Genomic DNA, 21,673 nt, shown 5'->3' on the forward strand with positions numbered 1-21,673 from the left:
TCCAGCGTCCTGGCGTCACTCCGGCTGGGTGGGTGCCGAAGCGAAGCCAGAACGCTGCGGTAGGGGTGGGCGGGCGGGCGGCTTTGGAATGGCGCACCCGGAAGTCGCTCTCCCAGAGCAGCTTCCGGCCAGGCGTGCCGTTCCGAAGCCGCCCGCCTGCCGGCCCCCCCATCCCAGTGTCCTGGCTTCGCTTCGGCTGGGCGGATGAGATGGCGCCCTGTGCCCAGGTACGCTGGGGTGGGGGTGGGTGGGTGAAAGCAGCTCAACAGCCTAGGGCACAAAATAGTCTGGCACCGGCCCTGAATGCAGAGCGACAAGTTGGAAACTTCGTGGTTCTAATACTCAATGTGTTGACCCACATGAGGCTCAACCGTGGATCGGGGCGTAACGAGGCACAATTGCAGACTGACCCCGCAGGCCAAGGGATCCCATGTGCTTTTCTTCCTGAACATAGACAGCCTTCTGTTGCGGTGTCAGTGGGAGGCCAAGGCCACTGCTGTTGAACATGCAGCAATGTTGCATCACCTCTTCAAAGGCCCCTTTCATAAAATAGACTTCTTCCAGGCCCTAGGAAACAAGGGGGTGGATTAAAGACATATTTAGGGGTCCTAGAACCGCTCTTTCAAGTGAATGTTTTAATGTCCTTCCTTTTGCAGTTCTTGAAGGCCGCTATAGCAGAATTCCATTTCAAAATCTGGTATGTGTTTGTGGAGATGGAAATATTTCAACCGTGGCTCACATACGGCTGTTTTATTCTTTGTACAGAAACTCCCATGAAGAGTTAATAACCCCCTTTATTACTGCCTTATCCAGGGTCTCCAACTGCCTATTATGTGAATTTTCTTCTTGAGGACTACGGCAGTTTGGTCACAGCAAAAACTGATTTTTTTTTTAGCCACTGCTATTAAAATGAGGGCTGAGATCACATCTTGTATTCAGTGATATTATTTGCTTGGTAGACCTTTTGATCATATTGAATATATCCAGTATCGAAATAATTCTTTTGGATACTGGACAGTTTATTGACTTTTTTTCTGGTTTGATGATATATACCTGTATAGACACTGTTTGAAATCGCAATGGTCATTGGCTTGGTAAAGATAAAATTTTGATTTGATTTGAAATATTTAGGGAGCTGAATGATTTGAATCTGAAATGAATCAAGTTTATTTGGCTGTAGTTCCTTTTCTCCCAACTGCCAAATTTTGGGGTGGTTTCTTGCTTTTTGCATGGATTTTTCCTGCATTCTATGCAGTTAGAATATTTCTTCTAAGACAGCCTTCCTCAACCTGGGGCGCTCCATATGTGTTGGACTACAACTCCCAGAATGCCCCAGGGGCATTCTGGGAGATGCAGTCCAATACATCTGGAGCACCCCAGGTTGAGGAAGGCTGTGAATCTAAGACTTAGCGACTGGCATCTAGAACTCTAAGCTAAAATATGCTGGTATTTTTCGCCCACCCGTTTTGCCTGCAGCTCCATGCACCACTGGAATGCAGTCCGCAAAAATGCTCCGAAACAGAATTCACCCCTTGGACTCTGAGAAATTTGACACCCCTGTTTTAAAGAGTGATATAAAAAGGTGGGAAGGTGTATCATTTCCAAGCATTAACACTGCACCAGATATACAGTCTCGTTTCTTGCACTTGGAATAGAGAGAGACAATTTCAAATCCCCACTTAGCCAGTAAGCTCATCAGATGATTTTGGGCCAGTCATGGTATCCCTCTCTGCCCAACCTAGGCTGTTGTGAGGATAAAATAGAGGGGTGAGTGAGCTTCTTGGAAGAAGGGTGCACTAGAAATGCAACCAATTCCTTTCACCAGAATCGATACCTACAGTGAATCACTATTCCCTTTTCCCCATAGCTTGTACTATAGATAACAATAAATATATAAGTTGCTTTCTTATACCTCTTCTTTCAAAGCACATTTGACAGCCATCCATTTCTGCTCTGAGCTAAATGGAATCTCCTTCTTCCTTACATAAATATCTTTAATATCGCTCAGTTCCATCTAAAACAAACAAAAAGAGGAATATAGGATGTTAGCGTCTAACGATTCATTACATACATCAGTGGTGGAGCTAGAACAATGGCCCAAAAATTCAAAATCCAGCAGAATCTCAGATGCTGAATTCATACACTCTTTGAACACGTTCCATTTTGCTTTTGAAATATGCGTTTTTTGGGGATAATGCTGAGGCCATTTTTAAATACAGCAGCATGCTTCCCAATTCCTTGTGGGGCAGGACATTCTGAGGGCAGCACTTCAAGAAATCGGTTTCATTTTGAAGGAGAGCGCGTGTGAGAATGACAGAATTTTTGCAATTTTTGCATGGGTTAGAATAGCGCTTAGTTTCAGACAGTGAAAATTTCATGCCAAGTAAAGTAGCTGTCAGGGTTGGACACATTGTGCCTGACCTGTCTGAGTGAAGACACACCCACTGGCACCCTTAAGCACAACCCCTGCTATGGTGCACCCCTTTAACCCCCTGAGGGACTGGTCTATCTACTCCATTCCCTCAGTGGGTGGCTGTACCACAGCATGGGTGAGGGGGGAGCCATATAACAATGTCGCTCAAAATACTCCTCCCTGGTTTCAAACTATATTGACTGCAAGGCTTTGCACTGGTTAGGGAAGTCTGCCACCTTGTGGCTGAAGATAACACTTCAGCCTTCAAACACAAAGACACATTTAATTTCATTAAAATTAATTAATGTGTGTTAAACAGCAAATAACCTCTGAGGTCCTCTTAGTATCATGCCAAGTTTCAGGTGTCTAGGTTTCACAGCCTTGGAGTTATGGGGTAGACAGACAGGCAGGCAGACACACATTGTCATGTCCAGCCCTGCTCCACCTTGTTTGGGTAGAAGGTGTTTCAGCGAATCAATCAGAATCGGACTCTGAAGTATAGTCAGCACCAGACCAGGCTGTACCAGTGGGGGAGATACTTCTGGCAATGATCTCTCTCCAGAGCTTATCTCCTCAAGAGCAAATCCTATACATTCAGTGGGAAGCGATCACTCTTCCGGAGGAGAGCGCCTCGACAGGCTGGCTGATGCCAGGCTGTGCCGCAGGCTAACATGCACGGAGCAAAAGGAGTGGGTGAGAAAGTTGGTTCGCATTGCGCAAGGAGCCGCCTCTGAATCAGTCTCTCTGAGGTAACGGACTTCGGGAAAAGGCTTTCAGTTCCCCTCGATAGGACAATTCCTCGCTTAGTTTGCATAGTTTTGCCTAGGGGGAAGTTTCCAAGACTCTAAACTCTCTTCAGGTGGGAAGAGATATTAATCGCTTAATAAAGGGCTTTGTGGATTGCTTAGCAGGCCTCGTCATTTGTCTCCCATCGAAAGCAGGAGTTTCCTGAGAAACACGACACGCATCCTCTTTTATTATTACACAAACAGAGCACAAGTGGAGGTGGACACCAGTTTTAAAATCTCTTCACTGGCTGCCAATTAGTTTCCGAGCAAAGTATAAAGTGTTGGTTATCACCTTTAAAGCCCTACATGGTTTGGGTCCAGGTTACCTGTGGGATCGCCTTCTCCCGTACAATCTGCCCTGCACACTCAGGTCCTCTGGGAAGAATCTACTTCTTCTAGAAAAACTAGATTAACAACTGTTACCCAGACCACCTTCTCTTCTGCTGCTCCCAGACTGTGGAATGGCCTGCCGGAGGAGATTCGTCAACTTAACAGTCCACTAGCATTCAAGAAAGCTAAAAAGACTGATCTCTTCTGGCAGGTCTATCCAGTGGAATTTTAAGAAGTTTTAAAAATGTTTTTTAGGATGTTTTTTTAGGATGTTTTTAACAATGTATATTATGTTTTAATTCTGTTTTATGTATTTTATCGTTTATTGTTGCTCCCTGCCTTGATCAAAATGGGGAGGCGGGTAAGAAATAAATTTATTATTATTATTCGACAGCATGCACCCTTACAAGGGGCCTGTATTATTAACATGCATTAAGCCTCCATCCAGTGCTCAGACCTCTCTTTCTCTGCTTCTGTGACTGTCTCTTCCAAGTCAGTAAACCGCCCAGAGAGCTTCGGCTATTGGGCAGTATAAAAATGTAATAAAATAAAATAAATAAATAAAATAAATAAAGTTTCAAACAGGGATTTTCCTCCTCCTTCTCTAACCCTCTCTCTCTCTCACCCGCCCCCACTCATCTGTTGGAGGAATGTTACCTCTTCCAAGTTCTGTTGGCTTGTTTGTTGTTTATTCGTTCAGTCACTTCCGACTCTTCGTGACTTCATGGACCAGCCCATGCCAGAGCTTTCTGTCGGCTGTCACCACCCCTAGCTCCCCCAAGGTCAAGTCTGCCACCTCCAGAATATAATCCATCCATCTTGCCCTTGGTCGGCCCCTCTTCCTTTTGCCTTCCACTTTCCCTAGCATCAGCCTCTTCTCCAGGGTGTCCTGTCTTCTCATTATGTGGCCAAAGTACTTCAGTTTTGCCTTTAATACCATTCCCTCAAGTGAGCAGTCTGGCTTTATTTCCTGGAGTATGGACTGGTTTGATCTTCTTGCAGTCCAAGGCACTCTCAGAATTTTCCTCCAACACCACAGTTCAAAAGCATCTATCTTCCTTCGCTCAGCTTTCCTTATGGCTATCTTCTTCAAAACACTCAAGGGGGCGTCTCTAGCTGATCCAAAGACCATCTCTAACCTACAGATGAACCATTGGCCAACCACCCAAACCAGGCTATTAATCGCTCATTTGTCTAACAAGGGAATCTTGGTCCAGCAACCAGGACAATAGCAGCTGGTCAAATTCCAGACCTTTGAAGGGAGTTGAAGAATAAAAAAAACATACACAGACCACTTTCACGACATGGTCAAAGGAAAAACATACAAAACCAACAACCTCATTCGGCATGTCTACACATGCCTGTGGGTAAACTGAAATTAGTTCTTAGGATGACAGCCAATATTTCCAGGTCAACCTGCTCTCTGACTGCCTTGAGTGTATAAGGTGGAGGTAACCATGATTCTGGTTTCATTCTCCATTTGATATGTTACTACACTGGATTCTCTCCCTTTCTTGGCAACCACGTAAAGTAAGTTTGCAAATGAAACAGAATCCAATTAAATCTAAGGCCGTAGCTAGACCTAAGGTTTATCCCAGGATTGTCCTGGGGTCAAACCTGTTCATCTAAGTGCCACACAGGGCATCCAGTGCTCAGGCAGGGACAAACCCGGGATGATCCTGGGATAAACCTTAAGTCTAGTTACGGCCTAAAACTTATAACTGTGGGGCTTGCAATAGCCACCTTACCTTCATTGCCAGGGCTATCAGGGCACCTTCAGTTGGCTGGCCCATCACAATCGTCTTTCGAATAACCGCATTATTGGCAACACATCCAGCCTGAAAGAGATTCATTGACGCAAGTTGTATGAAGAGGAAATGAGAGAATCTAATACTGTATGTTAACCGCTGGGTTCAGAGAGACTGCATGGTTCTAAGCAAGCTCAAAGGCCCTGGTGCTGGGTCATTGCTAGCCCTGGGCTCCAGCCCCAAATCTACCTCCCACAGCCTCAGGATCCTGGGTGTCCGCTCATGCCAATGGGAAAGTCTTTTCTTAGATTAATTGCCATGCCAGGGTGGGCTGGGTTCAAGGGGTACCGCTCCAGGGATTGCAGAAGAAAATTGGTTGGTGATTTCACAGGCATTAGCCAATAGGTGCCCCATGCACAGCTGGCTTGTCCCAATTCAATCTGTACTGTGCTGAAAACCCTGCAGAATATTTAAAAACGTAAGAAGTGCCCTGATGCTGGATCAGACCAAGGGTCCATCTAGTCCTGCACTCTGTTCACAAAGTGGCCAACCAGCCATTGGCCAGGGATGAACAAGCAGGACATGGTGCAACAGACTAGGGGCTAGGAAAGGAGAGTAAGAAGGCAGTGAGGAATGGAGAAGGGAGGAATAGTTTGAGGGAGGGAGAAATAATGAGGGTAGAGGCTGGGAAGAGAGAGTGAGAGAGAGAGAGAGAGAGCGCAAAGGGTCTGAAGAAGATTGGGCTGGCCAGGAAGCAACACTTTCCATTTCCCCTTCCCTCCCAGTCTCTAACCCCAATATTTCTTTTCCCCTCCATCACTTGACTAGCCCCCAATGGCAGCCATTACATAACTAGCCACATCCTCAATAGGAGCCATTTTGAGGTGGTGCCCACAGCAGTTTCTCAAATTCCCAAAAGTGTCCACAAGTCCAAAAAGTTGGGGGGGGGGCTGCAACAGCTCTCTTCTGCTGTTGCTCTCCAGCAACTGGCATTCAGTGGTAAATTGCCTCTAAACATGGAGGCTCTACCAAGGATCATGAGCAATAGGTATTCATAGACCTCTCTACCTCCATGCTGAATTGCTCTAACCCCTTTTGAAGCCATCTAAGCTTGGACAGGGATGAATAAGCAGGACATGGTGCAACAGCACCCTCCCACCCATGTTCCCCAGCAACTGGTGCTTACAGATCACCCTGGCATAGAAAATCCACACCTGCTTCAAGCAGTGCAGGCTGGTGTCTTTGACGTCACTGCAGAGGTGAACCCTTTCAGGGTTTCAGTCGGAAATCTAAAGGAACCTGTTTTGGGGGTAGGGCTCAGCACCTTGGGTCGATTCTTTAGAGTACTGACTGGTTCTGACTAAAACCCAGAGGGATTCACCGCCCCACTGACATCAGTGACAACAGCCTCCATGGGCTTCGTCTTCAAGCATTCTAAAAAAATTCTGTCCATCTTCACTCTTAGATACTGTGGTGGAACCCGAAAGGGCGGGTCCCCGTGGCGGTCACAGACTCTCAAGTCACAATTTCTCTCACCTTAGAAGGTTTATTACGAGCAGCCTGCAGTGCTGCAAGGTGACAGTCCCAGAAGACCTGAGGAACTGCCCGACAATTTCAGCAAAGGCTAACATATTTATAGGATCAGTTCCCCCCAGATACAATGGCAGAACCTTCTCACCAATCATAATACAGCTCTGCAATACAATAACCAATGAGAAGCAAAGCATTTAAGCATATACAGAGTTCAAGTACTTCTCTGACTAGAATACTATAATGGGTATTGCAATAGTTACAGGAAATACATCTCCATCTGTTTCCTAGTTGTGGTTAGCTTGCCTTAAAAATACGTCTTACTATCTGTTTAACTGTCTGTCTTGTGACATGGCATTTATGCATATGCAAAGTGCAGACAATTCCAAGACTAGAAAAACAATACGTAGATGGGTATTGTAATCCTGGAACATCTGTTCCTTTGTTGTTTCTACTCTTCCTGTCCTCGCTGGGAGGCTCACACTCTGACTACACTTCTTGTTGGTTGAGCAAGTGTTGCTCAATATATTTTCAGCTACAGTTTGCATCAAATTGCTATAGAACTTCATTTCTAATAGCAAAGGGCTTAGGGTGGGCACAGACAAAACAGCCCATTCACACATTTCCTCGACAATACTACCGCTCTTACAATAATATCAATAACAACAGCAAGAAATGATTGAACGAATGCTTTCCATTACAACAAAATCAAACGGCTTACCTCCACTAGTTTTCCCACAGAGATATTTGAAAATTCTCTGATGACTTCTCTAGAGGGTAAGAGGTACACCTTTCCCACTCCGTTGTATCCAACTCCGCTCACCTTGAAGAATATAAATCCAGAATAAGCATCCATAAACGATCCCATTGCATGGCCAACTGACTATATTTACATTGCAAAGATGAGGGTACGATTAGGAGATGTTGATCTCTTTTTAAAGCAAGGGTGGGGAATCTCTTTCAGCCCTGGAATTCAGTTTCAGAGAGCCTCTTGGGGGCTATATTCTAGAGGCGAGTGGGGACAAGGGCAAAATGGATGGGTCAGAGGCAAAAGGTATCGATATGAAGAGAAATATTAACAGGTTGAAGCTTCAAGCTCTTACTGTGAGTAACTAAGTCTTAGGAGACGTATTTTAACCTTTCAGAGTGGCGAAGAACTGCCCCAAAGCCAGGAAACCACCCATTGGTTAGTGGTTGGGGGAAAGGGGGTGGGGCCAGTGGAATGGGGCGTGGCCATATGGGGAATCCAGAGGGCCGGATTTGGCCCTTGGGCCTGAGGTTCCTCACCCCTGTCTTAAAGAAGGCAGTGATGAAAGCAGGTGGAAATCTTGGTAGATAGAAATTCACTGGCAAAATGAGTTTGCAGCCTGCTGCAAGCAGAAGTTATGGGTTTATTAGAAAATATGTGTGCAAGGAAAAACTAATAAAAACTAAAAGATCAGTTAAGAGTGGCTGAGCAGGCTTATGGGATCAGGTTTGTCTTGTATGGCAAGCGATAACGTTGCGCCAGGCATGAATTCTCCGAATGTACCTCAGCCTTGAATCCATCTGAAGTTACGAGCTGAGTGACGGTCATCTCATTGGCTGTCAGGGTCCCAGTCTTGTCGGAACAGATAACGTTGCAACAACCTGTGAAGGTGGAGGGGGAATTTGGCAGGTCTCAGGATGTGTTTGTGTGTGCCCCATCTAAACTAGCAAACTATTTCCCACCGTGGCCAACAAGATGCCTCCAAGAAGTCCACAAGAGGAGCGTAAGTGCTATAGACCTCTCCCAGTCTGGCTCCCCAGCAACTGGTGTTCAGTGTCCTACTACCTCTGAACATGGAAATTCCATATAGCCATAATGGTTAATAGCAGTTGATAAACTCTATCCTCCATGGGATATGTCTCCTCTCCTTTTAAAGGCGTCTGAGCTGGTGTCCATCACACCCAACCTGTAGCAGCGAATTCCATTAACTAACTACATCTCCTCCGTCTTTCCCACCCCAACATTATTCTGAAGTGGTAGAGTCCCAGGAAGACTAGGCAACATGCATTTTTTTCCTGAATATAGGTAGTGGTTCTATGAAGCCACTCAGTCATAAAAACATAAGAAGAACCATGCTGGATCAGATCAAAGGTCCATCTTTGTCCAATATTCTGTTCCCACAGTGGACAACCAGACGCCCCAATGTGAAGCCCATTAGCAGGGCATGAGTACAATTGCACCTTCCTGTGCATGTTCCCCAGTGGCTGGTATACAAAGGTCTATACAGGGCTAGCGGCCATTGGTAGCTTCATGGTCCACTCAGTCTTCCACTTCTCCTCTCTCCATTGGGAAGTAATTCCAGGGAGCCAGAGTTGTAACATGTTTGTTAACCTTCCCCAGTCTGGTCTCTTCCAGATGTGTTCATCTCCAACAAATCAGGAGTCTGGAAACAAAGCCCTATGAAGAGAGACTGAAACAACTGGGCATGTTTAGCCTGGAGAAGAAAAGATTGAGAGGAGACATGATAGTACATAGAAGGTTGTCACACAGAGGAGGGCCAGGATCTCTTCTTGATCCTCCCAGAGTGCAGGATGTGGAATAACAGGCTCAAGTTAAAGGAAGCCAGATTCCGGCTGGACATCAGGAAAACCTTCCTGACTGTTAGAGCAGTAGGACAATGGAACCATTTACTTAGGGAGGTTGTGGCTCTCCCACACTAGAGGCATTCAAGAGACAGCTGGACAACCATCTGTCAAGTATGCTGTAGGGTGGATTCCTGCCTTGAGCAGGGGGTTGGACTCGATGGTCTTATAGGCCCCTTCCAACTCTACTATTCTATGATTCTATGAAATATGATACCCAGCCACGCTGGTTGGCTTGATGGGCATTATAATCCAACATGGGAATGACTTGAAGCCAGGACTGGCCAACTTGTAGCTCTCTATATGCTGTTGAACTGCAACCCATCAGCTCTAGCTAAGCCAGCATAGATAATAGTGAAGGATCATGGGAGTTACAGTCCAACAACCTCTAGAGGGCCGCAAGTTTCCCACCCTGTTTTCTGTGCAATGATGAATGTCATCTGTTCCAATGGAATCGAACCCAAAGTTAGCCAGATTTCGGGGATTCCGTCCTTGTGATCGATCTGTTTTCTCACACATGCCGTATTCCTGCCTTACCTAGAGTCTCTACGATTGGCAGCTTCTTCACAATGACTCGTTTCTTGGCCATTCTCAAGACACCCAGGACTAACGTCACCGTGACTACAATCGGAAGGCCCTCTGGGATGGCAGCCACCGCCAAGCTGCACAAGGAGAATCATTTATCACCAGTGTTATACACCCTGCTACGATTACTAACTCCTGTAAGGAAGTATATCCAAGCATCAATTTGCTCCTGCACCCTGACTCTAAAGCACATGAAAAATAGCCCCGCCTGTATGCTTTGCTCAACGTCGGCGGTCCTGCTCCACATGCCTCTTCCGAATGAAAGATTATGAACCTGATATTTTAGAGGAAGTTCAACCCCATCCCAAGCCTATATACTGGACTCTGGAACCATTCACCCACTTGACCTCCATCTTACCAGGATTCAGTCTCACCTAACCCATCACTGAGTCTAGGCACTGGTCCAGGACTTGCATAGCCTCACTTGAGTCAGATGCCACAGTGAGATACAGCTGTGTGTCATCAGCATACTCATGGCACTTGGCTCCAAATCCCCTAATGACTGTTCCAGTGACTTCAAGTAATTATTAAACAGCATTGAGGACAAGAACGTACTCTGTGGAACCACTTAGTACAATGTTACTCTCTGAGAATCCTGCAGGTAGGAACGGAACTATTGTAACAGAGTGCCACCGATGCCCAACTCATGGAGCAGGTCCAGGAAGGTACCCTGGTCAATGGTGTCAGAAGTCAATGAGAGAACGAGCAGAATTAACAGAGCGAGCAGAATTAACACTCCCCCTGTCCCTCTTTTGATAAAGGTCATCCATCAGGGCAATGAAGGCCAATTCAGTTCCAAAATAGGCTAAAAACCTTTCGGAATAGGGGAGGGGGGAGACTGTGGGAAAGCCAGGAAACTTCCAAATGGTTGGCGGTCAGAGGGAATGGTCCATGGCCATCTGGGGAACCCCGGAGTGTTGGATTGGGACCCCAAAATGGCCAATTTGGCCCATAGGGCTGTTGTTTGAAACCCCTGTGCAAAACTGTATTTGGAGCAGTATGTTCGTTTTCTGTTCTTTTCATTTCTATACATCTCCAGATATGAAAGGTGCCTTTCTAATTCTCACCTCACTCCAATGGTGAACATGTCAAGAAGATGTTTCCCTTGCAGCCAACCAATCAGCATGAGTAGACCTGGGGAAAAACACAGGAGCCGTCTTGATTACAGCACAACAGCCGGGGATCCAGCGAGGCCCTCGGCCGCTCCTGCATACTCAGGGGGGCATTGTGCATTGTTGTATTTGTGTCTCCATAACCACGAACATGGTGAGAGGGGAGATGCAGACCACGTTCACTGACTCCATCCTCTACCCTCTCTATGACCACTGGAGGATCAAAACAGAGCCTAGGCACATTTACTATGGTCTCCCTCTCTTACAGACATTTACAATTTCTATGATGCTTCTCTCCACTGGGAAACAGGAGCCTGTTCTTAAAACAGGTAATGGATTATTAGATGGATTTGGTTAAACTCACCAATGATGCCGAAGGAAACAAGGGTAAGCTGTTTCCCCAATTTATCCATGCTTTTCTGCAGTGGGGTCTTGGGGGTCTTGAGGCATTAATCCAGAGGGAAAGAAGAGAGGGAAAGAAAAGGAAGGAAGGAAAGACCTTTTTAATGTATAATCAAAGCTTGATCCTAAAGACGGAAGCTTTACAACAGGGGTGCAGAGCCCCAGCACATGGGCCGAATCCAGCCCACGGTGACTCAGCATCTGGACTGCAGAAGCCTGTGCTCCTTGTGTGCGCCCCACTCTCTTTCCTCTCCAAGGCCCTCCCCCTCCCCAAGCCCCACCTCTACAGCCCTATGGGGACTTAAGGGAGGAGACAGGGAGAGGAATTTCCCCTGTTATCTCTGAAATGTAACTTCCTGGATGATGTGTTATTCTGGGTCATCCTAGAAGAAATAATGGTTCCTCCCCATGCTTTTTTTTTGGGGGGGGGGGTCGCCTCCAGATTTTAAAAGGATGACCTTTCTTTTCATCTTCTACAGAATACAGAAAATCTTACCAACCTCCCATCATTGCAATGGACAGAAGAAACTGACAATAAACAAATGAAGAAATAGACGATAAACAAATGAACGGATCATATTGAAACAATACAGAAAAGAAGGAAGACAAAGACTTCCAATTCTGCTCCGTTGGACTAGTCTAGTCCTCCCAACTGATCTTTTCCCAAAGACATGAGAGGCTGGAGGTTGTGTCGTGGGATTGGTATTATTTCCATAAGAGATATGTGGAAACTATGTACAATAAAAGGAACCCATCTTAACCACATCCTTTTGCAGCCTTGGCTGCCATCACACAAAGGCAGCAGCTGCTACTTCTCTAGATGATAATCACCTACTTTTTTGTGGGATGAATTTTTCTCCCAGAATGCCCCAAACACCACAACACCCAGGAGACTTAGGGAAAATAAAATGGCCTCCGAGTGGTGGCATAACTGTCTATTGTATTCAAGATTGTGTTGCAAGTCATGCAAATAACGGGAGATCGAGGCATAGGAGCCAGAATGAATTAAGGAGAAGTTCTCAAATGACCTCCTTGGGTTTCTCTGCCCTCCTTCTTACCTCTTCCTCTTGCATCATTTTGAACACTTCCCCAAACTGCGAGTTTTCTCCTGTTCCAATGACAATGCCCTGAGCAAGGAAAAGAGGAAAAGAGAACACTGAGAAAATTTGACTTCTTGCTTAGATTCTGAGTCTTCACCAACTGTTCTGCTATAGCACAGCACCACCTAGAGGTTATGTAGTGGAAAAACAGGAAAGAAAAAACTTTCTGGAGAGTTTTCTACGACAAAAATAAAAAGTAGAAAAGCTCAATAACCATACCCGAGCTCAAGAAAACAAAACAAGACCCTTAGTAGTGCACAATAAGATGGATGAAATGACATCCTTTACCACTCACTTTTCCCTTGCCATATCGCACGAGTGTTCCCATGAAAGCAACATTACTGAGGGTCATTATGTCTCCAGGTTCTGCTAAGATGCCATCATTCTTACTGCAGGGTTCTGCTTCCCCTGTAAAACTGGATTCGTCCACCAAGAGGTCTGTAACCTAATGAAAGTAGGGATGAGTGCATTTGCTATTGCTTTAATGCAGTGGTTCTCAACCTTTTTTGCTCCATTCTCCCCTTTCACCATTGTTCAGAATATAATTCCCCCTTTCCCAAGATTGTCTAACTCAAAAGGTGCATTCCAAATAATATACATATAATATCGAAAATCTTTTATTCTTTTTCTATATTAGTCCCATTTAAAAGGGCAACACAAAGCATGGCCCCTTTTACATTCTCAGCTCCCATGCTTTGCGTTGCCCCTTTAAATGGGAAGCTTGAAACTTCTAGGGTTGCCAGGGAGGGAGGGAAAAGAGAGCAAAGGCCTGGCTTTTGCAGACGACATGACACTTTTCTGGGACGTTTTTAATAACATGTGTAGGAAGACATAATCTATAGGACATCATACTTTGCTGAATAGTGGTCCCAATTCCACCCCGTGGAACCCTAAAATCCCCCCCGGGGGGGAATTCCCCCCTTGTTGAGAACCCATGCTTTAATGTATTGGCAGTTTGCCCTGTGCTGTGCTGTGCTCCTAGTAAATTCTGTTTTAACTACATAAAATGATTAAGTTAATTCTGGGATTGGAGCGTGTGCAATTTAGCAGGCTGTCTGGTTAATTGCACGTTCCCACCCTGCACTACCAGTGTACCCATTGATATTTATTATTATTATTATTATTATTATTATTATTATTATTATTATTATTATTACATTTATATCCCGTCTTTTTTCCTCTAAGAAACCCAAGGCGGCATACATAATCCTCCTCCTCCTCCTCTCCATTTTATCCTCACAACAACAACCGTGTGAGGTGGGTTGGGCTGAGAGTCTGTGACGGGCCCAAAGTCACCCAGTGAGCTTCCATGGCTGAGTGGGGACTAGAACCCGGATCTCCCGACTCCCAGTCCGACACTTAAGCCATTGATATACTATGGCAAAGAAGTGATCTAGATATGGTTCTATAGAGTTACATCATATTATCTTTCTCGGTGACAAATTACTAATGTCCACTGGTCCTCCTGGGCACTGGTAAAACACCACACAGAAAGGATCTTGATGTTGTTGTACAAGATTACAGATCAAGATTGCATTATTGGTCTTATCAATGCACATGGAGTGTCGTTAAGGGGAAACAACTGCATTGTAAATGTCCACTGATAACAATGAGATATTTAGGTTGAAACTCTATGCACATTTGGGAGTAAGCCTCATTAAAATCAGTAGATCTTACTTCTGAGTGAACATGCATTGGATCGCACTGTGTGTTTTCATATCCCATCCTTAATATATGGCCTACAGAACCATCATAATCGTCATTGTCATCGTCATTGTCAACTTCATCATCTAGTTGTTGTGGTTATTATTACTATTATGATATCATCATCAATATATCATCCACCCTAAAGCATCCCTGACAGATGGTTGTCCAGCTGCCTCTTGAATGCCTCTAGTGTGGGAGAGCCCACAACCTCCCTAGGTAGCTGATTCCATAGAGCAGTGCGACAGTGGAATCAGCTACCTAGGGAGGTTGTGGGCTCTCCCACACTAGAGGCATTCAAGAGGCAGCTGGACAACCATCTGTCAGGGATGCTTTAGGGTGGATTCCTGCATTGAGCAGGGGGTGGACTCGATGGCCTTGTAGGCCCCTTCCAACTCTGCTATTCTATGATTCTATGATATCATAAAGCCCTATGTGGCTCGGGTCCAGGTTATCTGAAAGACCGTATTCTCCCTTATGAGCCTGCCCGTGCTTTGAGAACTTCTGGAGAAGCCCTTCTTTCAGTCCAACTGTCTTCACAGGCGCGCTTGGTGGGAACATGGGAGAGGGCCTTCTCGGTGGCTGCTCCAGTGCTCTGGAACTCTCTTCCTGGGGAAGCTAGGCTGGCTCCCTCCTTGACGGGCTTTCGGAAGTAGGCTAAAACTTCTTTGTTCCGACAGGCCTTTGGAGAATAATCTGGTCCTTCCATCTATGTTGAAGTCTTGTAAAATTGTTGTGTGTTTTAAACGTTTAATGTTTTAATATTGTATTTTTTTATTATTTATTTTTATTTTATTTTAATTTTTGTACATTTCTTTCCCCAGGTTTAAAATGTCTATGTTTTAAACTTTGTAAGGCAGCCTTGAGGCCCAGTATTGGGCAAAAGGAGGGATACAAATAAATATAATAATAATAATAATAATAATAATAATAATAATAATAATACGAAAACCAGTAATTATCCAAAACAAGCAAATAGGAAGCAACATAAAATGAAGTTGACAATTAAAAGGCTTGGTGTGTGTGTTGAAAGGGTGTTTGTCTGACACCAAGGAACATGCAAGCCACGCTGGGAAGAGCATTCCATAAATGGGTGCCACCACTGAGCAACTTCTTCCTCAGTTGCCACCTGCCACACCTTCAACAGAGGGGACACCTGAAGAAGGCCTCCAAAGATGAGCCAAGTGTACAGATAGAGATTTCACAAGGACTCTTCAACCTGTCCTGGTCTTCAGAACCATTAGCATGAGAATTATGAGGCTGGAGAATGGATTTTGCACCAAGTTGCATAATGGAAGCACCCATGTACATGTTTACCTCGGTGAGTCTTATGTCTGCAGGAACTCTGTCTCCCATGGAGAGGCACACAAGGTCTCCGGGCACAAGCTCTCGAGCGAGAAGGTGTTGTAGCTTCCCTTCCCTCATGCTGCAGGTTTGGAGAGATAAACACCAGGCAAAGCAGAGTTGTCAAAGGGGTGCGACAAAGGTGTTCCTTGCTGGTGCATGAACGTTTCAGTTGTCCCTTCCATTCTACCCTTTCCTTTCAGGAAAGAAGGAAAGAAGGGAGAGAAAAAGACAGGAAAGGAAAAAAGAAAAAAGAGAAGGAAAAGAGAGAGAGAGAGAGAGAGAAAGTGAAAGTGAAAATCAGATGACAGAGGAGTCAAGAGCCCAGGACAACGTTTCTAAGACCATAAGAACTTCCTTTGGGCTGGATCAGACCAAAGTCCTCCTGGACTATCTAGTCCAGCATTCTGTTTCCTGCAGTGGCCAAATAGATTCCCATGGGAAGTCCATGATGAGCACGACGACACCCCTGTTTTATGAGAGCAGATGGGCAAAGTACAGGCATGCATCCCCGCCGTAAAACACCTTTCACTCAGGAGCCATGGACCAGCAGCCATTTCTCTGTAGGTCTGAACTTTGGAGGCTTGGTCAAAAGCTGGTTTGGCGTGCCTGTTTAGTCAGCTCGAGCCTTTGGCAAGCTGAGGGGAGCCGTTACTTAACGTTACATTTGTCTACGAGGTTATCACAAAGGGTTATCCAAAACTGATAGCTCTTTGTGTCTGCAAGGTGTGTCTGGATAGGGAAAGGACATGGAGAAGAAAGGGATCAAAGTGTTCCCTGACCTTGAAAGGCAAATAGGCCGCCTCAAGTTGGACACAGCCATTACAAGCACAAGAGGTACCATGTATTTGCATTGGCTAAGCTTGAGCGGTTATTTATCCTCATACTCAGGAAGGAAATGGGCATCAATCCAGGAACAGATGACTTAGACGCACATTGTTCAGGTCACTAAAATAAAAGCACAAATGTCCAGGAGCCAAATAAAGGGCATTATTATTATTATTATCATTAATAAACTGAGAAGTTTACACTGGCCAAGTAGATATCCATTTATAGTCATTCTTAAAACCTTTAGCCACTGATCGGAAGGAAAGAAACTTGCTTGGCTACATATCTATGGTACCAGCTTCAGATATTTTGGGTGGGTGGGTGGATGAGGCTTGGGCAAAGCACCTTCTGTGGGCCTTCAACTTCCTCAGTGAAATTTCTACTGGCTACTGTCATACCAAAGAGGGACCTTGTGAGGAAGCAGAGAACAGCTACGGCTGGTTCTTGTCCTTCTAAGATGGCTTTGCCCAAACCTGGTGCCCTCTGGATGTTTTGGACTACAAATCTCAGCATTCCTGATCATTGGCCCTACTGGCCGAGGCTGGTGAGAGTTGAATTCCCAAGGGCACCAGGTTGGGGGAGGTTTTCCTAAGAATGTAAGAAGAGCCATGCTGGATCAGAAAACAGGGTCATCTAGTACAACATCCTGTTTCCCATAGTGGCAAACCAGTTGCCTCCTCTGAGAAGTCCACAAGCAGAACTTGAAGTCCACATGTTCTCTCCCACTGGTGTTTCCCAGTGTTTCTCATTGACTGATGTTTCCCTGTGCTGCCTCTGAAGCTGGAGTTCCTTGCTAGTAGCCATGCAGACCAATATTGTCGACACTGACTGGCAGCAGCTCTCCAGGGTTTCAGGCAGGAGTTAAGAACATAAGAAGAGCCCTGCTGGATCACACCAAGGGTCCATCTAGACCAGCATTTTGTTCACACAGTGGCCAAGCAGCCAACTGTGGGAAACCCACAAGTATTTATTTTATTATTTTATTTATTTATTACCTTTTTATACCGCCCAATAGCCGAAGCTCTCTGGGCAGTTCACAAAAATTAAAACCACAATAAAACAACCAACAGGTTAAAAGCACAATTACAAAATACAGTATAAAAAGCACAACCAGGATAAAACCACGCAGCAAAATTGATATAAGATTAAAACACAGAGTTAAAACAGTAAAATTTAAATTTAAGTTAAAATTAAGTGTTAAAATACTCAGAGAATAAAAAGGTCTTCAGCTGGCGACGAAAGCAGTACAGTGTAGGTGCCAGGTGGACCTCTCTAGGGAGCTCATTCCACAACCGGGGTGCCACAGCGGAGAAAGCCCTCTTCCTAGTAGCCACCTGCCTCACTTCCTTTGGCAGGGGCTCACGGAGAAGGGCCCCTGTAGATGATCTTAAGGTCCGGGCAGGTACATATGGGAGGAGGCGTTCCTTCAAATAACCTGGCCCCAAACCGTTTAGGGCTTTAAATGTCAATACCAGTACTTTGAATCGGGCCCGGACCTGGACTGGCAGCCAATGAAGCTGGAGAAGGACTGGCGTAATGTGATCTCATTGGCCAGTCCCTGTTAGTAACCGTGCTGCCCTGTTTTGTACCAGCTGAAGCTTCCGGACCGTTTTCAAAGGCAGCCCCACGTATAACGCATTGCAGTAATCCAAACGAGAGGTTATCAGAGCATGGATCACTGTAGCTAGGCTATCTCTGTCCAGATAAGGGTGTAGTTGGGATATCAACCTAAGCTGATAAAAGGTGCTCAAGTAGGACATGAGTGCAACATCACTCTCCCACTGTGTCCCCCAGAAACTGCCGTATATAGGCATACTGCCTCTCATACTGGAGGCAGCACATAGCTATCGGGATGAGTTGCCCTTGATAGCCTTCTCCTCCATAAATGTGTCTGATCCCTCTTTAAAGCCATCCAAGTTGGCGGCCATCACCACATCTGGTGGTAATGAATCCCATAGCTTAACTATACAATGTGTGAAAAAGTACTTTTGTGTGTCCTGCATCTTCTACCACTCTGCTTCATGGGTTGACCCAAGGATGCCGGCATTACAGCTCCGTTTGGCTGTAACAGGAACGATTGGGTAGCCAGCAGCCAGTGTCCCTCACAACACACCAGGTATTTTAAAAATCCTGACTTGTTTTGATGTCTGAGCCAGGCTGCTGTTGTGAACTACCCCTCCTAACATGCATGAACAAAGTATTTACCTCTTACCACGTCGAAGATAAAATTGATGCCTGTTCAAGCAACTTACCAGTTACACTCTGGAGGGACCAGCTTGTTAAGTTCTTCCAGAGATTTTTCGGAACGGTATTCCTGCAGGAAAAGAAGCCCAGTGGTGTCAATTCACATTTGTCTCAATGGATGACGACAACAACAACAATAATAATCCGAGAGGCAAGAATTGGATACAAAAGAAGATGTACCTGAATGAAGGCCACGGTTACCACAATGATGACAGCCTGAGGGGGGAAAAGATGAAGGTGACGGGTAAGCATCATAGATCACAAAGTATCAGGCTTATACTGGAGCAAAATGCAATGGATGATGTCTAGCTGGTATGCATGCAGTAGCCCTGAACCTCTGCATCAGAGGCTTTCTCATTTGCTCACTGGTAGAATTGATTAGATTGGCAAGCAGCAGAGGCAGGGCCTTTTCAGTAGTGGCTCCTTATCTCTGGCGCGCTCTTCCAGCTAACATTTGCTTGGCACCTTCACTACTGGAATTCAAGAAGACCTGGAAAACATATCTTCATACTACTGCTTTCCCTTAAGCAAATTGTGTAATCTAATTGTCTATTTTGGGGGTGCAGAACGTCAGTCCCAATGTCCTAATCCGGCCTTCTGGGGTTCCTTAGATGCTCATGCCCCCCTTTCCCCCAAACCACCGATCATTTGGTGTTGTCCCAGCTTTTGTGCAGTTTCCCCCCTAAAATGCTTCTACAGCTTAGTAGGATAAGTTGTAGGAGACACGGAATAATGGGCTCAAGTTACAGGAAGCCAGATTGCGGCTGGACATCAGGAAAAACTTCCTGACTGTTAGAGCAGTATGACAATGGAACCAGTTACCTAGGGAGGTGGTGGGCTCTCCCACACTAGAGGCCTTCAAGAGGCAGCTGGACAACCCTCTGTCAGGGATGCTTTAGGGTGGATTCCTGCATTGAGCAGGGGGTTGGACTCGATGGCCTTATAGGCCCCTTCCAACTCTACTATTTTATGATTCTAGTTATGGCAGGAAGAGCTTGAGGCTAAAATAGGCTGGTATTCTTGACATTTTAGCCCCACCCCTTTTTGCCTTTGGTCACACCCACAATTGGAATGCGGCCTCTGAGACCCTCTCTGCAATGGAATTTGGCCCTCAAGCTAAAAGCAGTTCTGCATTACTGGTCTATTTGGTTGCATCCACCTCATTCACAATAAACTAAACCATAGTTTATCGCTGTATCCAAAACTCAGTATATACACTCTCTTTTTTTCTTCATGGAAGCTATAAGAGAAATTAGGCATCCAGTGGTCTTCCCAGAAACCCAGGCCATAGCTAGACCTAAGGTTTATCCCAGGATTGTCCTGGGGTCAAACCTGTTCATCTAAGTGCCACACAAGGCATCCAGCGCTCAGGCAGGGACGAACCCAGGATGATCCTGGGATAAACCTTAGGTCTAGCTATGGCCCCAGTTTCTTGTTTCATATTTCCCCCTTCACTACCTTTGGAAACCATCTCTAGTTCTATTGAACAAGGAGCTTCTCCACATGAGTGTTTTATTGCATACTCGTGATTGGCAATTCATGGAAGTTTGTGGGTCCATTACATGACATCGTCAACCTCCAGGATGTCTCCTACACTCTCCCTCCATAACCTTGCTTTCAAAAAGATTGGGGGAAATGCAGTATTATTATTTTTTGCAGCCGTGGCATGTTTCCGCCATCATGCGGCCGTGTATTCTTGCATTTGTGCTACAATGTGCTTTGGTGTAGGCGGGTGTTGGGCAGTGCAGTGGAGATGATACTCAGGGGAGCGTGTTACCTTTCAGCCTCCTGATACATTGATATGATGTTTTGCCCCAGAACACCATCCCCTGTGAGGACAAGGGATATCTATGCTATTGCTGAAGGAGCAAATAATTCCAAAAAAGACGTTGATTGGAAGAGCTGGGTGAGAGGAGGGTGAGGAAAGGAGCAGCCCTGTAACCAATAATGATAGGGGGAGGGAAAAGGTGGCCTCGGTGGCACTGAGTGCTTTCTACCAACTCCGGTTGGTGGCCCAGCTACGCCCCTATCTGGACAGGGATAACCTAGCTTCAGTTGTCCATACTCTGGTAACCTCCAAATTAGATTACTGCAATGCCCTCTACATGGGGCAGCCTTTGAAGACGGTCCAGAAGCTGCAGCTTGTGCAAAATGCGGTGGCCAGATTGATAGCTGGAACAGGGAGGTTTGAGCATATAACACCGATTCTGGCCCGCTTGCATTGGCTGCCTATATGTTTCTGAGCCCAATTCAAGGTGCTGGTTTTAACCTATAAAGCCTTACACGGCTTGGGACCGCAATACCTGATGGAACGCCTCTCCGGACATGAACCTACCCGTACACAGCGCTCAACATCTAAGGTCCTCCTCCGAGTGCCTACTCTAAGGGAAGCTCGGAGGATGGCAACAAGGGAGAGGGCCTTCTCCGTGGTGGCCCCCCGACTGTGGAATGATCTCCCCGATGAGGCTCGCCTGGCGCCAACGTTGTTATCTTTTCGGCGCCAGGTCAAGACTCTTCTTTTCTCCCAGGCATTTAACGGCATTTAACAATGTCAAGTTTGTTTTTAATGGACCCCAGAACTGTTGTTTTTAAATAGATACTGTTGTTTTTATGTTTTTGATGGTTTTTAAATTTTGTATACTTTTAATGTTTACCATTTTTAATTGTTGCAAACCGCCCAGAGAGCTTCGGCTGTGGGGCGGTATATAAATGTAATAAAATAAATAAATAAATAAATAAATAAAAGGGGCAGGCCCAGCAAAGCTGATTCCATGGCATGGATGCCCCTCTAAAGGGGTTATCGCAGTCAAGAGCAAGGTGCAGTGGAGGCCTCACCCACCCCTGTACAGATATAAATCAGAAAGTAACGCTATAACAGAGGACAGTGCACTTTGCCAGCACATGATCGGGGATACGAAAGAGCGTCACAATGGTG

The 21,673-nt window shown here is 45.6% G+C and overlaps 1 protein-coding gene across 1 annotated transcript in view; it reads right to left on the reverse strand.

Annotated features, from left to right (window-relative positions):
* Positions 1 to 21,673, reverse strand: part of ATP2C2 (ATPase secretory pathway Ca2+ transporting 2) — a 51,232-nt gene that overhangs the window by 14,711 nt on the left and 14,848 nt on the right. The window contains exons 5-17 of the mRNA XM_063141044.1: positions 18,919 to 18,954; positions 18,747 to 18,808; positions 15,640 to 15,748; positions 12,914 to 13,063; positions 12,577 to 12,645; positions 11,481 to 11,556; positions 11,072 to 11,138; positions 9,957 to 10,081; positions 8,341 to 8,438; positions 7,531 to 7,632; positions 5,280 to 5,369; positions 1,913 to 2,014; positions 411 to 567 (exon numbers count right to left, since the gene is read on the reverse strand). Of these exons, the coding sequence (XP_062997114.1) occupies positions 411 to 567; positions 1,913 to 2,014; positions 5,280 to 5,369; positions 7,531 to 7,632; positions 8,341 to 8,438; positions 9,957 to 10,081; positions 11,072 to 11,138; positions 11,481 to 11,556; positions 12,577 to 12,645; positions 12,914 to 13,063; positions 15,640 to 15,748; positions 18,747 to 18,808; positions 18,919 to 18,954 (1,243 nt within the window). The remainder of the gene's footprint in view (positions 1 to 410; positions 568 to 1,912; positions 2,015 to 5,279; positions 5,370 to 7,530; positions 7,633 to 8,340; positions 8,439 to 9,956; positions 10,082 to 11,071; positions 11,139 to 11,480; positions 11,557 to 12,576; positions 12,646 to 12,913; positions 13,064 to 15,639; positions 15,749 to 18,746; positions 18,809 to 18,918; positions 18,955 to 21,673) is intronic.

This window comes from Elgaria multicarinata, chromosome 14, assembly GCF_023053635.1.
Source record: "Elgaria multicarinata webbii isolate HBS135686 ecotype San Diego chromosome 14, rElgMul1.1.pri, whole genome shotgun sequence".
NCBI lineage: Eukaryota > Metazoa > Chordata > Lepidosauria > Squamata > Anguidae > Elgaria > Elgaria multicarinata.